Source organism: Helobdella robusta, assembly GCF_000326865.2.
Source record: "Helobdella robusta unplaced genomic scaffold HELROscaffold_13, whole genome shotgun sequence".
In the NCBI taxonomy this organism is placed as follows: domain Eukaryota; kingdom Metazoa; phylum Annelida; class Clitellata; order Rhynchobdellida; family Glossiphoniidae; genus Helobdella; species Helobdella robusta.
In genome coordinates this window covers 3597406-3619870 of record NW_008703718.1, presented here as the reverse complement: position 1 = coordinate 3619870, position 22465 = coordinate 3597406, and the positions used below count along the sequence as shown (strand labels likewise).

Genomic DNA, 22465 nt, shown 5'->3' with positions numbered 1-22465 from the left:
AGTATATTTTATTATAAGCAAAGACAAAAAGTTTAATAACTATTGTAAAAAATATATATATGAATATATAGATCAGTGATTGTATAAAAACAGTGATCCTGCATATGCACGTGTAGTGCTTGTATGTATGTTGAACGTTGGAGCACCTGAAAGTCGAGCAGACTGGCGATAATGTAGCACATACGTTAAAAGTCTATTGTGGTTTCATTTTATCGATCACTGAAGATCTGGCCATCCTCATAAGTATAAATATAATAATGCCTGCCAGATTAGGATTGCTACTATTTCAATAGTCATAGACCATTAGCATTGTTACTGCTGCTACTAATTGTACTACTAATAATAATATTTTTTTAATTGTTACTACTAATACTACAATTACCACAACTACCACGGCTAATTTTAATTTTTAATTTATTCATCACCCCAGTTTTATTGTATAAATATTATAAATTATAAAAACCACCCAGATTTAAAACTATTTTTACTCTTACCATGACTCTATCGCAACGTTACTACCATACCCAACTACTGCAACAACTATTTAGGAAAGTAATTTAAGTATTTCCGGTATTTCTAGTATCACCTTGTTGGAAAGGTTTAAATTTTACGAGGAAATTTTACATTTCATTGATACATTATTACTGTTTGTGTTATTATCATTTTTTTAACTATTTTTTGAGTGGCAAAACCAGATCATTTTTGACATTTTACTCTGGTCGGACCGCTAACATATTATCACGAAATTTGTATTTCTGTATAAAATTTTGTCTTGGTTTCGTTTAACAAAGTAGCACATTTTAACATTGTGTGTGTGTGTGATGTTTGTGTATCTCTGTTGGTAAGTGTGTGGTGCGTATAAAAAATATTATATAACAAAAATGACATGAACACAAACAATTTTTTAACTAAACTCAAACACGCTTGTGAACGAACAAAGGCAGCCACATAAACTCGGCTAAATCTATAAGAAAAGTGAAAAGATAAAAATTAGTAATAATAAATAATAAAATTAACAAATAATAAAAAAAATAATAGCAATAATAACAATATACAATATTTACAGCCTAATTCAATTCCCACCATCCTTTTTTAGCACTTTCTTCCAAACTCCCATTATATTTTTCTGCATGTATAATTAGTTCATTACAAACCAACCAAGACACCCACACAGACAGACAGACAGACAGACACAAACAACACACAACACACACTGTCTGTATATCATTGATTATTAATAATAATAATAAAAGTCATAATAATAATTATAATTTGTATGCAGAGCAATAACCTGAAGCTTTTAATTTAAATTTATATACGAATAAATATTATATATCCACACATGTTTGCATGTTTGGTTGTGTTGTGTATGTTTGCCTGTACGTGCGTGTGTGCATGTGAGTATGTGCGTGTGTATGTGTGGCCGTTTGTAGTTTTCTTGTAAGGACACCACTGAAAATATCTCAAGGGCTGAGACGATATGTAAAAAAATCACAAATAATTATTAAATTAATTTCTACATGCTGGAAATTAAAAGTTGAGAAAAGTAGCGAATGAATGAATAAATGAATGAATGAACGAACGAACGAACTAACGAACGAATGAATGGAATGGATGAATGACCTCAAACAAGCATGAGATATCACATGGAAACTTTTTGAATCATTCAGTCTAACCACTCCCACGTTCATAAAATCTGTCACATTTTAATATGAAGCCATCACGCACCGCAGTACTGTCTTCTGGTTTATCAACAATCAAAGATGTTTTTACACTTCCCTTGTCCTAAGTGAATTTTCATCTTATTAATTCAATTGTACAATATAAATCTTGCGTTATATTTTAATTTTCAACAAAACAAAATTATGCTAATCAAGTTTGAAATAGTGTGCTGGTTTTACTAGCTTCTAAAAGTTACTAGAATTTGACGGAATGCAGTAGTTATGTATTAGATAGTATTAGATGATCAAAAACGGACGGTGAACGTAGGTGAGTATGTGAGTAGCATGTAGACAGGCGAGAACGAAATGTGATACGTGGAAAGAACTTTGCCGTTGAATACAAACAACTCTCCGACAAACACTTTATTATGTTCCTCTCTCGAAAGTGGTCCAACAAATTGTTCTCGCTGAATGATGCATCGGAGGATAACTATTGGTGATGATGCTGAATTGCTTCTGCTACTACTGCTGCTACTACTGCTGCTGCTTTTGCTGCTGCTGCTGCCGTGGATGGACGTTGACGTTTCTATCAAGTTTCACACCGATATTTTTTTTTCAAAAATTGTTGCAGAAACTTGATTAAATTTTTTTCATAATATTTTTTAAATATAAATTTTTTTAATTTTTAGTTTTTCAATGAAATTATTTCTTCCAAATGTTGGTAATGTTGTTTTTGTAGTCAAGCGTTTTCGATGTTAAAAACGAGGAACATGAAAATAAAAGCAACTTCACCAAACTAATGCACGCATGTGTCAAAGGAGTGCTACCAGCGTAACAATAATTTGAGGTATTTGATAAAATTTGCCGTTGAACAGTTCAATTCCGGGTTCGATGACGTTTAGTTTCGTTTTTTTTCGGCCAGAAGAAACTTTTTTGTGAAATTCTTTTCACATCAATAAATAATGTTCAGGTTTTTATTCAATCGCGATATTATGTTTGTTCTCTTTTTCAATATTGGATGAAATATCAAGAACCTTCCCGGGAGCTCTTGCTTTCAATTTAATTAAACCATTTCATGATGCATTACCATTTAGCCTCTTGGGATCACGAAATGAAATGCACGCATATGTCTCAACATCATCAAACATCTCCGTATGCGTGTCTACGTATGTGTGTGCGTGCGTGCGTGCGTGCCCTATATATAAAAGTATAGGTTTGTGTATCATCACAGAACACACAAGACAACGTATATGTTCACTTGCAGACATATGCATATATGTGTTTGAATACGTGTGTGTGTTTGTTTGTGTGTTTGCGTGTATGGATGGTGTGTGACCAGGCGCAATCAATCCAACACACACACAAACACACACACACATGAAGTACACGCAGTGATGTATGTATGCATGCATGTATGCTTTGCATCTTCTCGTACGCAGTGCAATGTACTTGCTCGAAGGTACGTACGCACACAAACTAAACATACCTTGGTACACTACGTGAATTTCGTGTGCTTTTTTATAATGTCATACTTGGACTACTTTGTTTTTTTGTGGAATTTTTAGAAGTTTTATCCACCAGTGAATGAATGGAAGGAAAAGTAAACACTGGACAGGAACACTCTGATCGAACAGTTCGGCCATATTTGTATTATTGGTAAAGATTGAAATAATCCATCTTTAGGCCTAATCATTTTTTGAATTGGTTAAATAAAAAAATATTTTTAAGAGACCAATGTAAACAGCAGTCATTGTTAATTTAAATCTAGCTTCTTTTTTCTCTACATTCTATTTCAATAAAAACAAACTCTTTTGAAAACAACTATTTATTTTTCGCTTCCTTCTCTAGCCAATCATTCAATCATCGACACGAAGTCGTTCAATGTTAAAAAAAATTTTGTATAAGCACTCGAGTATGTAAATGCATACAGCAAACATGTATTTGTGCGTGCTGTGTATTTGTGCACATCGTACGAAGGTATTTGTACGAAAAATAAAGTACACACGTTGGCGAACATAGATTGTATTTTTGATGTTTGAATGGAGTCGAATGCTAGTTACCTACCTGAATGGGTATCTGATGTTTGGTATATTTTTTTACGTTAATGAGATTGCTTGCGTGCCGTGCCTACCGCCTTCATGCTTTGAAATTTCAAATGACTTCAAGTATGAATTGAAGCTATGCAAGGAAACTTCAAACGGATAAATGAATGGAATGAATGGATGAATTGATGGATGGATAGATGGATGAATGAATGAATAATTAAATGAATGTATGGATAGTAAAATGGATTGAAAGATTCTAGTTTTAAAACAAATATTGAAGAATTAGCTAGAATGTTAAAAGTAAAACTTATCTTTAAGAAACATCTCAATTTATTCGTAAGATTTTTGTTTTTTAAAGCAAAACTTGCAAAATTAAAAAAAAAATTTGAAAAAAAACAACTTTTTTAGAAAATTAATATAATAAAATTTGTGAAAATATTGAAAGACCCGTTGTGGAAAAAGTCAATAAAACAATTTCAGTATCTAATTCGAAAAAAAGAATAAAAAGAATGTTCTTCCTATAATTTTTAGTCACAAGTTCCAAAATCATCCAAGATCGTAGCTAGGAGTGTCATATACAGGCTGGCACTTGTCCAATTAAATTCTCTAAATAAGCACATGAAAGCAAAAAATGCTACAAATTGAGAATATCAATTGAATAATAATTAAGAGATAACATTTTATTACCAATTACAATCGTATATTTATATATGTGAACACATTTTTTTCTATTCAAATTAATTTTTTAAAGAAAAGATTTTACAATTTTTATTTACTATGTATACATAAACATCCGGTCGTAAACGTTATTACTAACCATTCATATTTTTAAATACTAAAATTGATGACTACAAAGAGGAAGCGGCGAGAATTCGGTCGTGTTTGAATGGTTGCATACTTACATAAGTGGAGCGTGTGAGAACACGAAGGAGAAGTAGATAAGTTGATTAGAAGCATTAGAAGCGGCAGGCGATATGTTTCATAAGCTGGCCACTTCGTCAGATTCATGCATTCCTCAACACTTTCCACGTCTCCATCGTCGTACTCATCGCCATCTTTTTTTTTTACTTCTGTCTTATGTTTCAACTCCTTTCAATTGCAACAAAAACTAACTTTTTCATTTCGTTAACGGCCAATTTTATTTAAAATATTTAAATCAAGCAAAAAGATTTACTTTACAAAAAAAACACCGATTGTGAAAGGTCATTATGACGATCTTATGTTTAGGTCACTGTGACGTTTTTATGACGTCATCATGATGTCATTCAGAAGAGTCAGTGGACCTACAACTACTCGATAAATCTAACGAGCTGATCGATTGACTCCTCGAGTGAGGAGGACCCTTCAAATGACTTGGGCTTTTTGAGAGTTCAGTTAAAACGGCCATCAGAGGTCTGACCGTGGTTGTGATGACGGAGCACAAATCGTTCAGACCTTCGATGACGTCACATACGTACTCAACTACTTTCTCCTTCTCTTCTTCCATTCGTTTCGAGTTATTTTTCGGGTTGTCGTCGTTCAACAGTTGATCGAACGGAGTGAAGTAGGCATCTGAGGAGTCGGAGCACGATGATTGCGAGGAACTGGAAGATGCGGAGAAGAATGCGAAAGAACTTTGCGAACTCGATGCCGAGCTGTCATTCTGCTCCCATGAAGAATCGTCGTCGTCTTCCCCACTGCTGTCACTGGAATCAGATGCCGCATACTGGATGACGGTCGATAACGTTTTAGTGGCTTTTGACGATTTGGTGGACGTCTTCATGTGATCGAATGCAGATGACGTGGATGGAAGCGATGTGGATGGAGATGATGTTGATGTGAGTGACGCCGATACTGTTGACGTTGCGGCAAGTGATGTGGGAGCTTCGAGATGATGTGCATTATTAAGATTCGTCGCATCCGAATCAAGTGTAGAAATGAAATGAATTGAAACATTATCAACGTATCCATCGCCATATACCGATCCAATTGTAGCACCATCATTAGCATCATCATCATCATCATCAATATAGTCATCACGTGTTGCTGATGGGGTGGTGATGGTTACAGCAGCTGCTGAAGGCGACGGAGATTGAGAGATTGATAGAACGGTGTGGAAGGAAGACGAACTTTCTTTCTCGTCGTCTGCAAGTGTTGAAGCTTCATGCAGGACTTGTGCCGTGCAATGTTCATGCATTGTCAAGTAGCAGACGAGCAGGAACAACGTGCTAATGCGCGAGCATTCCCAAGAAACCGACTGCTTAGAAACATTTTCTGATGGAGATACCATCGTGTGAAGATTCGTTACGAGAGAATTTTCATGATTGTTGTTCGCCACAGATCACAAAATTTACGAAAAATCGAAAGCGATTTTATTAAAAACACTTGTTCAGCCAAACGAAATTAAAAAACCTACCGAGGATGAATTGAAACCATGGATATATCCATGATTGAAATACCAACAGAGATCTTATCTGAAATTTTTAATAATTATGTGGAAATAAAAAAAAATCCAAAAAACAAACTTATTACCAAAAAATTTGTGTGTTGATGTTTATTTCAAAGTATATATAATCAAGAAATTACGTAATAAACAATAACCAATCGAAAAATATATAAACAAATATAATATGCATATGCATACAAACATATACAATGTATATAGATACATGTATACATGCGTATATAAATACATTTGAAATTAAAATCATTAATTATATTCAACAAAATATATTAAAGCAGATTTATACAAAAGTTGAAGCGTGAATTTTCTACCAAAACGACTAGAAAAAAATAAACACACACACACACGCACACGCACACACACACATATATATATATATATATATATATATATATATCTAGAATCATAAATGTATACAGTTATATTATATATGAAGTAGCAAATCAATAAATTAAAATAATCAATTGAAATAGAAAAAATGAAAAGAAGAAATTTAAAGTTGAAGGATATGCGCGCGCTGAAAATTCAACAAATTAAAATTTTAAAATAAAATCATCGCCAACACATATACGCACATATACACACATATACAAACATAAATAAACATAAATATACATATACACATATATAATAAACATATATAAATGTATATATAATGGTGAATAAGTATATAAAGATGTATATTGGTGTGTATAAATATATGATTTATAAACCAATAAAAATTATAAAATGGCATGGCTAGTTTGTATGAAGTAAGCTTGTGAAGCGGTGTGAGTGAACTTTTTGAATGACTGGACCATGTATATAGACACGCATGTATATAGACACGCATGTATATAGACACGCATGTATATAGACACGCATGTATATAGACACGCATGTATATTGACACGCATGTATATAGACACGTGTTGGATTAATAAAGGTATTAATGAAATTGTTTAAATCACATTCATACATTATACAATCTAACTACTAATTGACTCATTATTTAATTAATTAATCAATTAACCTTAAAGTAATCACGTACATTTTATAGACAGACACTGGACTTCTGGGTAAACGTGTGTGAAGCAAAATCTTTACGTGAAATAGGCTATATAAATATTTTCGATCAACATTTAAATCAAAATCACTTAGACACGCAAAACTACACACACGCACACACAAACAAGCACACACACACACGAACACACAAAGATGCACGCACACGCATGCACAAACACGCACACACACTCATACATACACACTAATTAACACAGATAAAAAAATTAGATTGTATATGGCACACATATATTTTCATAAAACTATAAATTATACATACCCAATATTATCATAAATCTACAGCTATTATATACACATACACTCATTCACATACAGACACTGAGATACACACATACAGACACTGAGATACACACTTAGAGACACACAGAGCCATAAATACATACTAATCAATTTTCAATTCATCCATATAACGTTGGGTTAATAAGCACTTTTGTTTGTTAATGTTTTGCCGACTGGCTGATATAAAATACCTAAAGGAGCGAAGTTAAACTGAACTTATGAAGTTGTGGAAAAGCTTTGTGAAATGGAAATAAAATGAATGAAGGTAAGGAAGTATGAATGAATGAATGACTGAATGAATGAATGAATGACTGAATGAATGAATGAATGAGCGAGTGAACGAATGAATTAATGGATGAATAGACCTTGAAAAAACGAAGTTTGTAATGGAAATAGAGATAATTAGCGCAAGGGTGACCAAAAAATAATCAGACCACCAAAACCAACAGAGTAAAATGATTGAATAATAAATGGATGAACGAACGAACGAATGAATGAATAAATAAATTTATCAATAAATAATCAAATGAATAAATGATTGAATGATTTTCAGAATTAATTAATTATTAACCAATTAATATTAAACGAATAAATAAACGATATGGTAATAGACTGACGAACTAAACACACGAACGCAGAAAAACAGAAAAAACTATCTCGAAATCATTGAAAGGCATCTAACGCGCGATTTGAGCAATGAAAGATTAACGTTGAAATATAAAGACAGACATGGAAAAATGTATTATGTCCGTGTATCATACATATATGTATTACGTATCATGTCCATGTATCATACATATGTATTATGTATCATGTCCATGTTTCATACATATGCATTATGTAAATGTATCATGTCCATGTATCATACATATGTATTATGTCTATGTATCATACATATGTATTATGTATTATGTGTGTATCATACTTACATGCGTTATATGTTGCCTTGTTCAAAATATATTAAAGTACCTTAACCGTAATAGAGAAATCTCAGTGAAAATCTGCTAAACATAATATATCATATTTAATTTATATTCTTAAAATGTATAAATAAATGTAAAAATATATATTCGTTTTTGCTTGTACACAATGCGAAATGATTGAAATACAATTAAAACACTAATACAATATACTTAACATTGTTCATTTTAATAGGCTTGAATCCGAACAAAAGATACATTGCATGTCAACTATTTGTTTATTTATTTAATTAATTAATTATCATATAATGAATAAAATAATATTAAACTTTCGGTTAAGCACGAACACGATACAAGACGTAGAAAGGACACTGTGAATCAAAACATAGATGAGGTGTTCAATATATCATTTTATTCATATATTTACACTGATACATACATACACACAAGTGATTCGTTGTTTTAAAATTGAATACAAAATTAAATCAAGTATGTTACGCATAGGTATTTGTCTTTTTATATTCGTCTATTTGTTTGTCTATTCACGTGCTTGTTATGCGTCTGTATGTCCGCTAAACTGTACTAAATTTTCTATCAGTAAATCACTTGGTGGCAAAAAATCGCGAAATTTTAAAAGTGAATAAGCATCTGATATGACATCAAACAATCAATCCACCAACTTATCAATCAATCAACCAATCAATCAAAAAATTAAAAATCAAACAATCAACCAATCAATCAATCAGCCAACCAACCTACCAAGTATAAAGATGATTATAAACTCAAAAGCAATAAACTGCAAAAAAACAACTCAAACAGTCGTAATCAAACAGTTTTAAATGAGGATAGAGTAGAGTAGAGTAGGTACCTACATTGGAACTCATCTCATCAACAAAGGCGCATACGCCGTGCACGTTGAATAGCACTAACATAACATACATTGCAGTATCTGCAAATCACAAACACTAACACAACTGGAAAAAATATATAGAAATAATAATAATGTAAAAAATAACAATAATAGGATAAAATAGATAAAAGCCTGGCAGACTCCTGACAGAGATGATGCAGTAGAAATAATTTAAAACACAATAACAATAATAACATAAATAATAATAATTAAAAATATAAAAAAGGTCATTTATATAGCGCCAAATACCTAATGTATGAGGCGCCATGATAAATTTCTAGTGACCAAGTACAACTAAAACGAGCAACAGTTTAAAATCAAATTTTATCATAGGCTAGGATCCACAGTTGCGATGTAAACAACCAACGAAATAAAAATATAGTACACCGATCAAATAAAATATAAAAGATAAATAAATAGGTAAATATTAAATTGAAATTTGTCAACCAATCAACCAATTAGTTTAATCAGTTAGTTTAAAATAAATAAACGATCTGTTAAAAACAGATTAATTGAAACATTAATTAAATAACTAGAGAAATCAATTAAATGATTAATTAATTAATTAATTAATTAATTAATTAATTAGACGCTGGTGGCAGTAGAAATGAGGCTGGCTTGTTTCTTCCTGATGCTAAAACTGGCAGACGGATTGACTTGAACCACGCTCGATACCAAGGCTGAAGGTTCCAATCTTCTCTCCTCTGAGTCATTTTTTCAAAAATATCTCCATATTAATCCGGCAGTAATTTTTGAGTATTTCAATCATTCTAATTAACGTGGCAGCGTATTTTTATAGCATTCAAACTAATTTTGAAACAACATTGGGATAATTTGATTAAAACTTCATTTAGCATTTGAATGATAACCAATCGAAACTACTTATACTACTTCTGCAGGTATAAATAAACGTCGCTTTCTGTCGATCTTATGGGTCATGGGCGAATAAGTATCAGATTTATAAGCATGTTTTCATTGTAAAAAAAAAGCCTTTCAGCATTTATAAAAAGCTAGACGAAAAAAAAACCAAAAAACTGAATAGTAAGCATAAAAAAGGTATATTATTATTATTACTGTTTGAAAGGATGGTCATTATATAGTAGAAAGAAACAACAACAACAACAACAACAACAACAACAACAACAACAACAACAAACCGATGTTCCCTCCAATTTCGTACAGTGAGAAATGTTCAATAATGTCGTCGAAAGATTTGTACTCAGAGGAGCACCTGGCAGATGTGTTAATGAAACGATACTAATGACTAATTAGCGTCATAGAATCATTGAGTTTATGTATCGAGTGCGTGCGTGTTTTGTGTGTTCCGTGCGTGCGTGTTTCGTGCGCGTGTGTGTGTGTGTTTCGTGCGTGTGCGTGTGTTTGTGACGCACAGTACGATGATAACGTTATATCTGATAAGTTAATTACTCTCAATTGAATATGGCATATCTTCAATATTACAAACGACGTTTTCAAATTAGAACATTTTGCAAGTGTGAACATGTGAACGCAAATTCTCAATAACACTTATCTAGTGTAAAATAAAGATATAATTAAGCTAGTTACATGAAATGTAATTAAAACTAGTTACTTCAAATGTATAATGAAAACAAGTAACTAGAATTATAACGCAACTAGGACAAACCTTTTTAAGCTAAACATATATAACCAACAACTCAATTAAAAAAAATTCAAGTTTGCAAATTTTGGCTTAGCTAGCTTTATGGTTGTACTAAAAATGACAAAATTTGGGGAAAAATAAAGAGAAAAAACAAATCAGAAACAGAAAGTAAGAAAGAAAAAAAGAAAGAAAGAAAGAGGGAAGGAAGAAAGAAGGAAGGAAGAAAGAAGGAAGGAAGGAAAGTGGTACCTGGACATCATGACGACGGATGAAACAACCTGCCCAACTGTTGTGTGGGGTTTTATTTTCAAAGATATCTTCTCTGGGTACGGTTCCAGCAAGACTGAGATCTTTAAAAGAAAAAAATGATAATAATAATCATAGCATTGAATCAGAAATCAAAAAGTGTAAAAAATAAAGTAAAACAATGTCAACAGTTAAGTAAAAGTTGGATCTGCAAGATGGTTGATAATTCGAGCGCTTGTTTCTGCTATTGTGATGACCGAGTTCAAAAGCAAATAGATCCCAGCCACCCTATGACATTTGTGTGATTTTAATGAAAACAACGTAAAAAAAATTTGAAATACATTGAAAATTCTACAAAATGTTTATAGCTAAAGCATTTCATTTATTAATTATGGTCCAGTAGAATCCATGCCTGACCATTATTTTTGCATTTGTGATTGAAGATTCTGATTTTTCTTTCTTGCCCCAAAATTTTTTGATTATCTGAAAATTAACAACATTACCATCGTCGTTATTCTCATCATCACCATCATTATTAACATCGTAATCATCATTATCATCATCATCACCATCATTATTAACATCGTAATCGTCTTCCAAACTTTCATCATTATCTGCTCATCATTCAGCTCATCTTCATACATATATTATTTATTTAATTATTTATTACCATTTTGATGATGTGATATATATAAATGAAATGAATGATATATGAATGATATACAGTCAAGCCTCACCTTCTTCTTATTTTCCTGATTCTTCTCCCTTATTTGGTTGATGAGGCCAGCTGGAACCTGTTGGATCATTTAAAAAACCATAAAAATTAAAATAGACAAAACGAATGAATTTTTTTAAAAATGCGTAGAATATTGCGATTAAGTGCTGCGACGAATTTCATTGCACGTGTTAAATGTTCTTTGTGAAGTTTGAAATTTATTTCAAGGTACCACATAACATAACAGGATTTAAAGTGTATCAGAAGATTAGAGTCTGTGTAAGGACCAATGCGAGATAAGTCTCCTATGGAAAATGATAAACAACTAGTTGGAGATAGTGAAATGACTTACCTCAAATGAAGAAATGGTAAAGTGACTGATTGAAAATAGTATAAGAATGATGTTAGAATGAGAAATGTGGTGTATTTGAGATGGTATAACTTAATTAATTATCCAACAACAACAACATCAACACCACAACAACATCAAAACCACAACAACAACAAAAACAAACAACAACAAATACGTTTTGAGGTACACAACACAACATCCAGCTGCATACCACAAACATCTCGTCCTGGTGCTTCATCATGAGGAGGATGACAGCAGTCGTCGTCGTGGCAACCAGCAAGTCCTTGTCCATGTCAGCAGTGTTTGAGTTGATGCTCGTCGACGATTGGTTGTTGCCCGATGACTGGGAGGAGCTTCCCTGAGGTACGCAAGTCGTTGGACCAATCAGAAAGAGGTTCGGGGCCATGATCATCGCCAAGCTGTCTTCTGTCATCAAATTCTTTTTCGAATGTTCCGCTACCTTCTTCAGAAATGCCAAAAGAGCCTGCCAGTAGTGAATTTATTCAACATTTATAAATAACCTCCTGTATGAAAAAAAGTTAACTTCAACTGAATGACAACAAACAACAACAACGACAACGACGACAACAATAGCAGCAATCACATTAATGACATAAATTGAAACAAACAATGACAACAACAAACAAAACAATACAAACAACAACAACAAACAATAACAAACAACAATAACAAACAAAAAACAACAAAAAAACATTAACGACAAAAGACAAAGAGAACAACAACAAATACCTTGAGTGTATTTCTATTGACATCTGGCAGTAACAACATCAACAAACTCAAGCAATAGATCTGCATGTTAATGTTGGGAATCTCTGCAATGAGATACAACATACAATTAAATACAAAACAACACACAGATACAACATACAATTAAAGACGAGAATTACACGTACAACTGAATCGCATACGATAAATCATTAATTGAAATTTATAATAAGTTACAATGATGAAACTTCAAGATGAAATATGAAATTGCAATGTTCGAACGTACACTAAATGAAATGATATCATTATTAATTTATTTAAGTTAATATTTATAATTAAAAAAAAACATGTCAGAGAAAATGTTTTTTTGCTAACTAGCAATCTGAATGAATGAGTCGATCCATTCGTAAGTCAGCAGCGGAGAGGGTAGATCCCTTAGAAATACCTGGATGAAGGCAATTTCAAAAAAAAAATTAACAGCAACAACAACAACAATAAAGACAACAGCAAATGTAAATGACATCACATTACCTTCATAAGGCCAGAGGCGTCGTTGGGGCGAAGACCATCGAATGAGAATTTATTGTCGTACCATGTCGAATCTATCTCGTTTCTTATTTCCTGGAATTACGGAATTTTGAAAACTTTATAAAAATTATTACAAACAAATAATTAATATAAAACATCACTATGTATATATATATAGTTGTTTAGAAAAGTTAGTCACAGCTGAAAATGCTGTGACTTTCCTAAACAACCAACTGTACAATATCTGATAGTCTGAATCCTAAATGTGCCACACACAAATGCGCGGACTAAAAGTTACACTTTAGCTGTGATCAGCTCGAACGGGAACTAAAGAGCAAGCAAGCAACGATGAAAATTCAGTGTATATATAAAAGCGTTTAATGAGACATCCGCACCAGTACTTATACAAATACCATTGCACTGAATAAAAAACCAACATGTGTAAAAATACAAACTTATATTTAATTAAAAATATTTTAATATATTATTTAAGCAAACGAACCAGGAAAATATTTACGAATAAAATCATAATTTAATATTAAAAACAAAAGATGAATAATAAAATGAAAAATTAATAAAAAAAAAAAAACTTTTAATCTCAGGAAGGATCCAGAAATTCTCAGCAGACCTTCTTCGTCCAGGCAGTTCATCTCCATGTAGGCCAGTAACTAAGTTGATCATGAATTTGTATTTACTGTAATTACCGTTTAGTAGTGTAATGGTTAAGGCACCTGGACCTGCTGTTGCAGTGACCGGGTTCAACTGCGAAAAGAATCGCACCTATTGCACGCGGTAAAGATTTGAATAAAATAAAAACATCTATCTGTGGGTAAGTTTTATAATAGCAATAAATATTACAATATACTAAAAGGCAAAATTATAAAAAATGATTTTTTAATGTTATATATATTAATTGTTATTTGATGACTAATTAGTTGAACAGTTATGAAATAACAATGATCAAGTAACGACAACAATACATCAGTAACGACAACAATACATCAGTATAAACAGATTATTATGAATATTATAAATTTACTCAATGTACATAAAATACAACAAATTGACAACAAAAAAATAACAAAAAAAAACAACAGAGAAAAAAATATGGAAAACAAAACAATCCACAAACGAATACAAAACATTCACCAGCGATACATCATTAGCAGCCAGACATGAAAGTATAAAAAAAGATACCTAAAAATGTGAAAATAAAAAAAATACAAAAAAAACATTTGCAAGGAAAAAACCAACAAGATGAGAAAAATTTCATTCCTCACAACAAATGACTACAACAATGTAAACCAAACCAATATAGTTATATGGCATAAACGAAAATCCTATTAGAAAAATTTAGCCCAACAATAATGAATATCGAAAATATAATTGAATAATATGACACAACACAACACAACATATTACCACAACACATGATATATCCAACATAATATAGCACAGACAAAAACATGTAACATAAACATACTACCATAGCCTACAACATGGCAGCATACCTGCTTAATGAACTTGGGGACTTTGGCATTTGGATCCAACTTGACATCCCTATCAAGAAGCACTTGTAGCCTCACTCCAAACACACCCTCCTTGTCTAATTTCAAAAAAAATTTTAATTTTTGATTAAAATTATTGAATCATTTAATAAATATGGATAGAAATGTAAATTTCTAATTACTAATCCCAATGTTAAAGTATTAAATTAATTAAAATTTTTAATGAATCATTCAAAAAATAATTAAAAAATGTAAATTTCTAAATGTCATTTCTAAATAAAACCCTGAACAAAAATTTCTTCTTTTAAATTCAATTAAATTCGAAAATTAAAGAAAATGAATCATCCAATAAATGAAATAAAAAATGCAAATTCTTCATTCATTTTTATTTTAATTCCTACAATGTTCTCCACTCATTTCTTCCATATGTGTTGTTGACTATGCTAGAAATGTGAACAGAACATGAGAGAGAGAGAGAGAGAGAGAGAGAGAGAGAGAGTGTGTGTGTGTGTGTGTGTGTGTGTGTGTGTGTGTGTGTACATAAAAACATCATATTAAATTGTGAGAGAATGTAGCATTTTATAGATAAACAAATAAGTAAATTAAAATAAAATAACAATTTTGCACTTAAGAAAGATTTTTTTGGTGGCATGCCAGGCGAGATAAGTTAGGTGTTAAGTTCAATTCAACATTAAGTGGCTGTAATTAAAAATCAATTAGACATCAACATTGACAAATTTAATGAAATAATTTGTGAATGAATGAATGAATGAATGAATGAATGAATGAATGAATGAATGAATGAATGAATGAATGAATGAATGAATGAATGAATGAATGAATGAATGAACAAACGAATGAATAGATGAACAAAAATAAATGATACAAAAAACGAATTTTAAAAAAGAAAGAAACAAAAACCTTTAATCTTCCTCTTGCTCTTCTGCTTAGTGAAGTTAACCTTGAACTTATCAAAGACGCCCATGAGTTCGATCTGGGCCAGTGCCTCTAACATCTTCAAATCTTTCTTGCCTAGGTCATCAATGAAGGTTCGATCCAGGCACACATTGTTGGCTTTCTAGTCGGGCCGGGACGGTCAGTTGGTTGAGGAGGTATAAAATGTTTAGCGTTGTAATTCTCTACTATATTTTGGTTTTGCCCATTTTTATAAAAAGAATTTGCATCAAGTTTAAATGGCTACCAGGTGTTTTCAATTGGCGAATGAAATGAAAATAAGAAAAAAGTTCGTTGATAACTTTTGGTATCATTTTATTCATTATCATCATAATCAACATCATCATCATCATCACCATTATCATCATCATCATCGTCATCGTCATCATTTTCTTAACCATTAACACTGCCGTTTGAAAGCACAAACACAAGTATCGATGCATCAATATTCAAATGGCACTTAACAACTGAGTGGCAATCACAACGGATGAACTCACACACACACGCACACTCATACGCTCGCTGACTTCCAAAAAATGTCATCCCCACATTGGTGAAATTGAAAGTATGGGGATTTCTTTCTCGACAAAAAAAAAACAAACAAGCAAACAAATTTTATTTTTTATTGTGAAAGGCAAAAAGTTAAATGAGAGGTTGTCATGGTTCTTTTTAATGATTCAAAACTCCAAATTACAAAAATTAAAAAGAAATATGACTAATGACTTTTGTATTTCTTATTTACGTCATAATCATCACCATCACCGTCACCATCATCATCGTCATCATTATCAATATTAATACTATCATCATCATCATCATTATAATCATCCCAATGATCGCAGTCGTGAACAGCTGATGAACTAATGGAAAAACCACAAGCAATAAAGCAAATAAATAAAATAGATCAATGAACATAGAGACAGATGAACGAACAGATGAAAGATGAACAAACAAGCAGGTGAACAAACAAATAAAAACCAACCAAACAAACAAACGAACAAACAACCGGCCAACCAACCAACCAGGCAAACAGCGTTACCTTGTTAGCACTGTTACAGAGAAACGCCTGCATGCCAAAAGTGACGTCATGCACAGCACTTTCCAGGTTGCTTGCTATCTTGTTGTTGGAAGTGGAAGTTGTGTTTGTGTTGCTACTGATGTTGTTGTAGGACGTCAGGTAGGGCGTGAAAGAATTAGCACCTGTATATATGTGTGTGTGTATGTGTGTGTGTGTGTGTGTGTATGTATGTGTGTGTGAAAAACGTGCATAAAAACACGCACGCACACACATACATAACAACATGCACACACACACACACACACATAACTAAATGCAAACAAACATATGCAAAAACAATTGTATAAATAAACACTTAAAAAATATACCACACTTCAACTAATAACAAATCAGCAATTTTATTCATACACACATACACACACACACACAAACACACACACACACACACACACACACACACACACACACACATACACACACACACAAACACACCTCTTACAACCAACCTAAAATATCTGAATTGTGGGAACTGTTGCCAGAATTTCTAAATGGAGACTTTTTCCTTGACTTATAAAATTAATTAATTAATGGAAAATTTAGTTTTTTTTTAAATAAATATAAATAAATTTTCAATTAATCATCAAATTTGTAAGAATAATGGTTTAAACTCTAAATGCAATAGTAATGTGTCATGTATAATGTAAACAAACCATTGAAAAAATTAAATTAACTCAAGTAAAACATTGAGACAACTAAAATGACACTAATTGTAGTTTAATGCATTAAAAATATATTAAAAAACTATTATTATTAAAAAGTAAAAAATTGAAAATTTTCCAACTAACCAAAAAAGTGGTTGTCGTGGTTTTACTTTCTTCATCTGATTGCTCCTTGACAGGATGGCGTGGAAGATGGTCATGTGGCGCTTCATTATTATGTTTGTTACAACTTGACAACTTTTTGTTGTTGTTGTTGTTGTTGTCATGTGAATCACTTGATGTGTGACTATTACATTCATCAGGAACTGCATCAGTGGCTGCTGTGCTGGTGGTGATGCCATGTTTTCTGGTGGCAGTGAATGGCAGAGAAGTTGATGTTATCAGCTTGCCACGACTCAGTTGTGCAACTTTGTGATGAGATGCTGTTGTTGTTGGCGTCATTGAAGTAGCTGCTGATGCTGATGCTGTTGTTATTTTAGGCACCAGATTTTCACTGGTGAAAACGCTTCTGACATCTGGTCGAGCTGTTCGACCGATACTCTTTTTCCTCAGGGTGTCAACTCTTTTTTTGATGGTTGCCACTTGGTGTTTGGTCAAAATTTGTTCTAAATCTTCGTATGATGGTTCATTTTCAACTCCCTCTGAATGTTAAAATACAAAAAATGTTAAATAATATAATTAAATTATGAAGTTATTAATATTAAAAATATTTTTCACCTTTTATTTCTGGTATGATGTTTTCAAAACCCACAGATGCCAAAAAATCTGAGGCTTGATCTGACTCTGGTTACGTTATTTATTTATTTCAATTTAATCTTTTGTGATGTAACAATTTTTTTTATTTACTTATTTTTATTTATTTATCAATTTTATAATTTATATATTTAAAAAATTTTGAAGCAACAACATGCAAAAAATAACATGAAATTAAATTATGAACATTCAATCAAACTGAGAAAAATTAATTGATGTTAGTATTATAAAATATTATTTATTCAATAATTCAATTTAATTTAAAATTCAATAAAAATTAAATTAAATTAAATTAAAAATTGAGAAAAAAATCACTCAAAAATACCATCAATGAGACTTTCCGCATAATCTTTATCTGAGGCTGGCTCTATGATGCTGGAACTTTCTTTAATGGTCTTCCATTCACTGAAAAACTCGACGAGGCCACTACTGTTTACGTTAAGTGACATTTTGTTATTTGATCGAAATTTTAATGCAAAATATAATGAAATCAGTCTCCAATCAGCATGTACATATATATATTGTATATTAGTATATGTACAGTACACAAACAAATCTTCGTTCTTAGTTAGATGGATGTTGTGTCAACGACTGCAAAGTTTCTAACGCTTTTAAAGTGAAGGTGTTTAAAGTTACCTGTTAAACAAATTTTAACGATATCCATATATTCTCCCAATAATTGATTAAAACCAGTTTGATATATATTAAGGTGAAATGATTTTTTAAAAGCTTCAATCAGATAAAACTCTAAGAGCATAAACTATATGGAAAGTAAATTTAGAACTTCTGAATAAAATTCAGGAGCAGCAAAAGTTTTCAATCGGATGACACAGTTTCAGTTTTCATATAAAAACTTCAATATACCATGCAAATATTGTTATTTGCATCATATTTAGAAGTTTAAAAATGAAAATGCCAGGCCAAATGTAATTTAGGTAAACGAATTAATTAAAAATATGGCTTGTAAAGCAAACAAGAGCTCCTTCTATCAAAACATGATTCAGGTGATTTATGTGCAATTTAAATTCATTATTAACTATTACTAGCGGTTAAATTTAGATTGGTTTTTAATCATCATTTAAACATCAACTGAAAATTCTAGACAAAAAAGGTCCTAAACTTAGTTTGTCCCGGTGACTTAACGAAAAATCGGAAGTAGCCCAAACCCCAGTACCAATGCTTCAAATTCTACGCAAAAGTTTGATAAGCTTTTGTCCAAACTTACATTCATGGTTGCGTTTTGTGTTGTTAGTGTCGAACTCGGTGAGTTATTCTCAAATGAGCCAACTATAACATTTTACACACACTACAGACAGTCATGTAGTCACTTGAAGTGTGCACACTACACGAGATCGATGTACACCAAACTTGTTCACATCGCGTAAACTGCGTGACATCATAAAGAGAAATCGTTCATACGCACGCGTGATGCGGATTTGATAAGGGTGTCTACTCGCCTAATAAGAATTAAACTGACTGCCATCTACAGAATGTGATGGAAAATATCGATTACAAGTCCGGAATGTCCCATTTGATGGTGGGGGGTGTTCAAGTGCGAGATAAGATGGCATAACGAAGTGAAGCATCAAAAGTAATGCTCTACAAATGATTGCTTCATATATTTTTTTATTTCTTAACAATTACTATCAACTATTAACTTGCTAAAAATTATTGCAACTTTATATTTGACTGTTGTACATCAGCACATGTGCACACTGGCACAACTGACACACGAACATTCACAGACATGTACAGTCAGCCAAATAGTTGTCATAATTAAGTGAGAATTAATTTGGTGCGGCCCATTACGAAGTGGGAAGCAGCTAGTTGGCCTATAAATCAATTGTCGAAGTTCGCTGATTGTCCATGTCAGACTCGATGTTGTCAACAGATAAGACAGTGCATTCCTGTAGAGATGCATGTTTGGGAAAAGTGGCTAAATGGGTTAGTTTCAGTTTGTTGCATAAGTAATAAGTTAATTTTTATATGAATTTATAAATGAATGTATTTATACAAAAATGGAGAGTTAAGTGAACAGTGAAAAGTTGCTTTAGATTTTGAGTTGGTTACAATCAACAATGATTTTTAGCGGCTTTTTCTAAAACTTTGGATTTAAAAAAAAATTGTTCATCATAATTTTCCTCATTGTCATCAACTTCATCATCATGTTTATATATAATACTAATCATCATCTTCTTCTTATTCTTCTTCTTCTTTTTTTATTCTTCTTCTTCGTCTTCATCATCTCATCAACGTTGTTTTTATCACGATAATAATCGACAAGAATATATATATCACGCGAAATATAATCAACAGCATTAATAGATCCACAATCTCCATAGTCATTCTTTTCATTGCTGTCATCTGCAGCATCATCCTCTTCTTCCTCCTCCGCATCATCATCATCATCATCATTGGTATCATCATCATCATCGTTTGTATAATCATTATCATCGTCTGTTCGTTTTGTTAGGTTATCATCATCTTTACATCTTCGTCTGATAATTGTCATTACCGCCTTGTAAATGTATCACCTTTTTATCTCACTAACTTCGTCAATACTGTAAATTCATTTGAATTACAAAAAATTTTGCTATGCATACATTTATTCAAACGTCATTATCATTTCGTCTCACTCACAACATTACCATCATCACCTCCATCATCGTCAGAATAACATAATAACACTAGCAACAAAATTATTAACATCAACAAAATATAAATTCATCTCTATATATATAAACCAAAAGTCATTATTTTTTGGTTTTCGAGACACTTACATACATTACTTACACACGAAAAACCAAAAGCAAAACAACATGCGTCAACAACAGCAACAACAACAACAGCAACAACAACAACAGCAACAACAACAACAGCAACAACAACAATAAAAGCAACAACAAAACAACAACTGAAATAACATTGGCAAATGACATCTAGCAAATAGATATAGACATAATATACGTTAGGACACGAGAACGAGGTCATTAGTGGAACCGGAAGTAGTTGCATATCACGTGATACGTAGTTGCGTATCACGTGATTCATCCGCCATCGTGGCATCGCTATCTGGCCGCAGATCTCGCACAACTCTAAAAGAGATGTGATTTCCATTTTAACCGATCTTATTCGTAATCGTCAGCCATGCTTTATACTACTACTATCATCACCAGTGCTCTTACTATTATTATGGCCACTTATTTTTACTATCGCTACTGCGGTAGCTATTACTACTACTGGTAATACAACTACTACTACTACTACTACTACTACTACTACTACTACTACTACTACTACTACTACTACTACTACTACTACTACTACTACTACTACTACTACTACTGTTACTGATGTTACTTGTACTACTGCCACAATTACAACTACTATCATTACTGACTACTATTATTATGACAACTACAATAATAAGTATAAATAACTACAAATACTACTATTATTACTACTACTGTTGCAGCTACTTCATCTTCGTCGTCATCATTATCGTCAACACAGCAACATCATAACGAACAGAAAATAACAAACGTATTTATAATGATTACAACAACATCAATATCATCATATGATCATTGATTGTTGTAGAACAATCTATTTTTATCGTCTACAACGACATCTTTTGTTGTACTATTTTATTCATTATCATTTATGGTTACCCATTTTTGTCATAAATATAGCGATCATTTTCATCATCAATGATTTCATCGTGCCATAGATGTATCTTACGTTTGCAACTATCATTATTTTTATCACCAGCTGCAACAACAACGAAACAACAACATAACCAAAAACATCAACTTCATCATCAACAAATCAACAACGACAAAGGGCAGGATTTGAAAGTTGGCACGGGTGGTTATGACCCTGGGGCTTCCACAAATGATATATACCCCCCTTCTTGTTGCATCGAACTTTTAACTCCAACCCTGAGTAAGTCATCGTCAACATAATCATTATCGTCGTCATCGTATATACCTATGTAAATCT

The 22465-nt window shown here is 32.1% G+C and overlaps 1 protein-coding gene across 1 annotated transcript; it reads right to left on the bottom strand.

Moving 5' to 3' along the window:
• Positions 1-4967: 4967 nt before the first annotated feature.
• Positions 4968-5975, bottom strand: HELRODRAFT_168528 (hypothetical protein; the record flags this gene model as incomplete). The annotated part of the gene is made up of 1 exon (XM_009014376.1): positions 4968-5975. The coding sequence occupies one exon, from the start codon at positions 5973-5975 to the stop codon at positions 4968-4970; it is 1008 nt and encodes a 335-aa protein (XP_009012624.1).
• Between the last annotated feature and the right edge of the window lie 16490 nt (positions 5976-22465).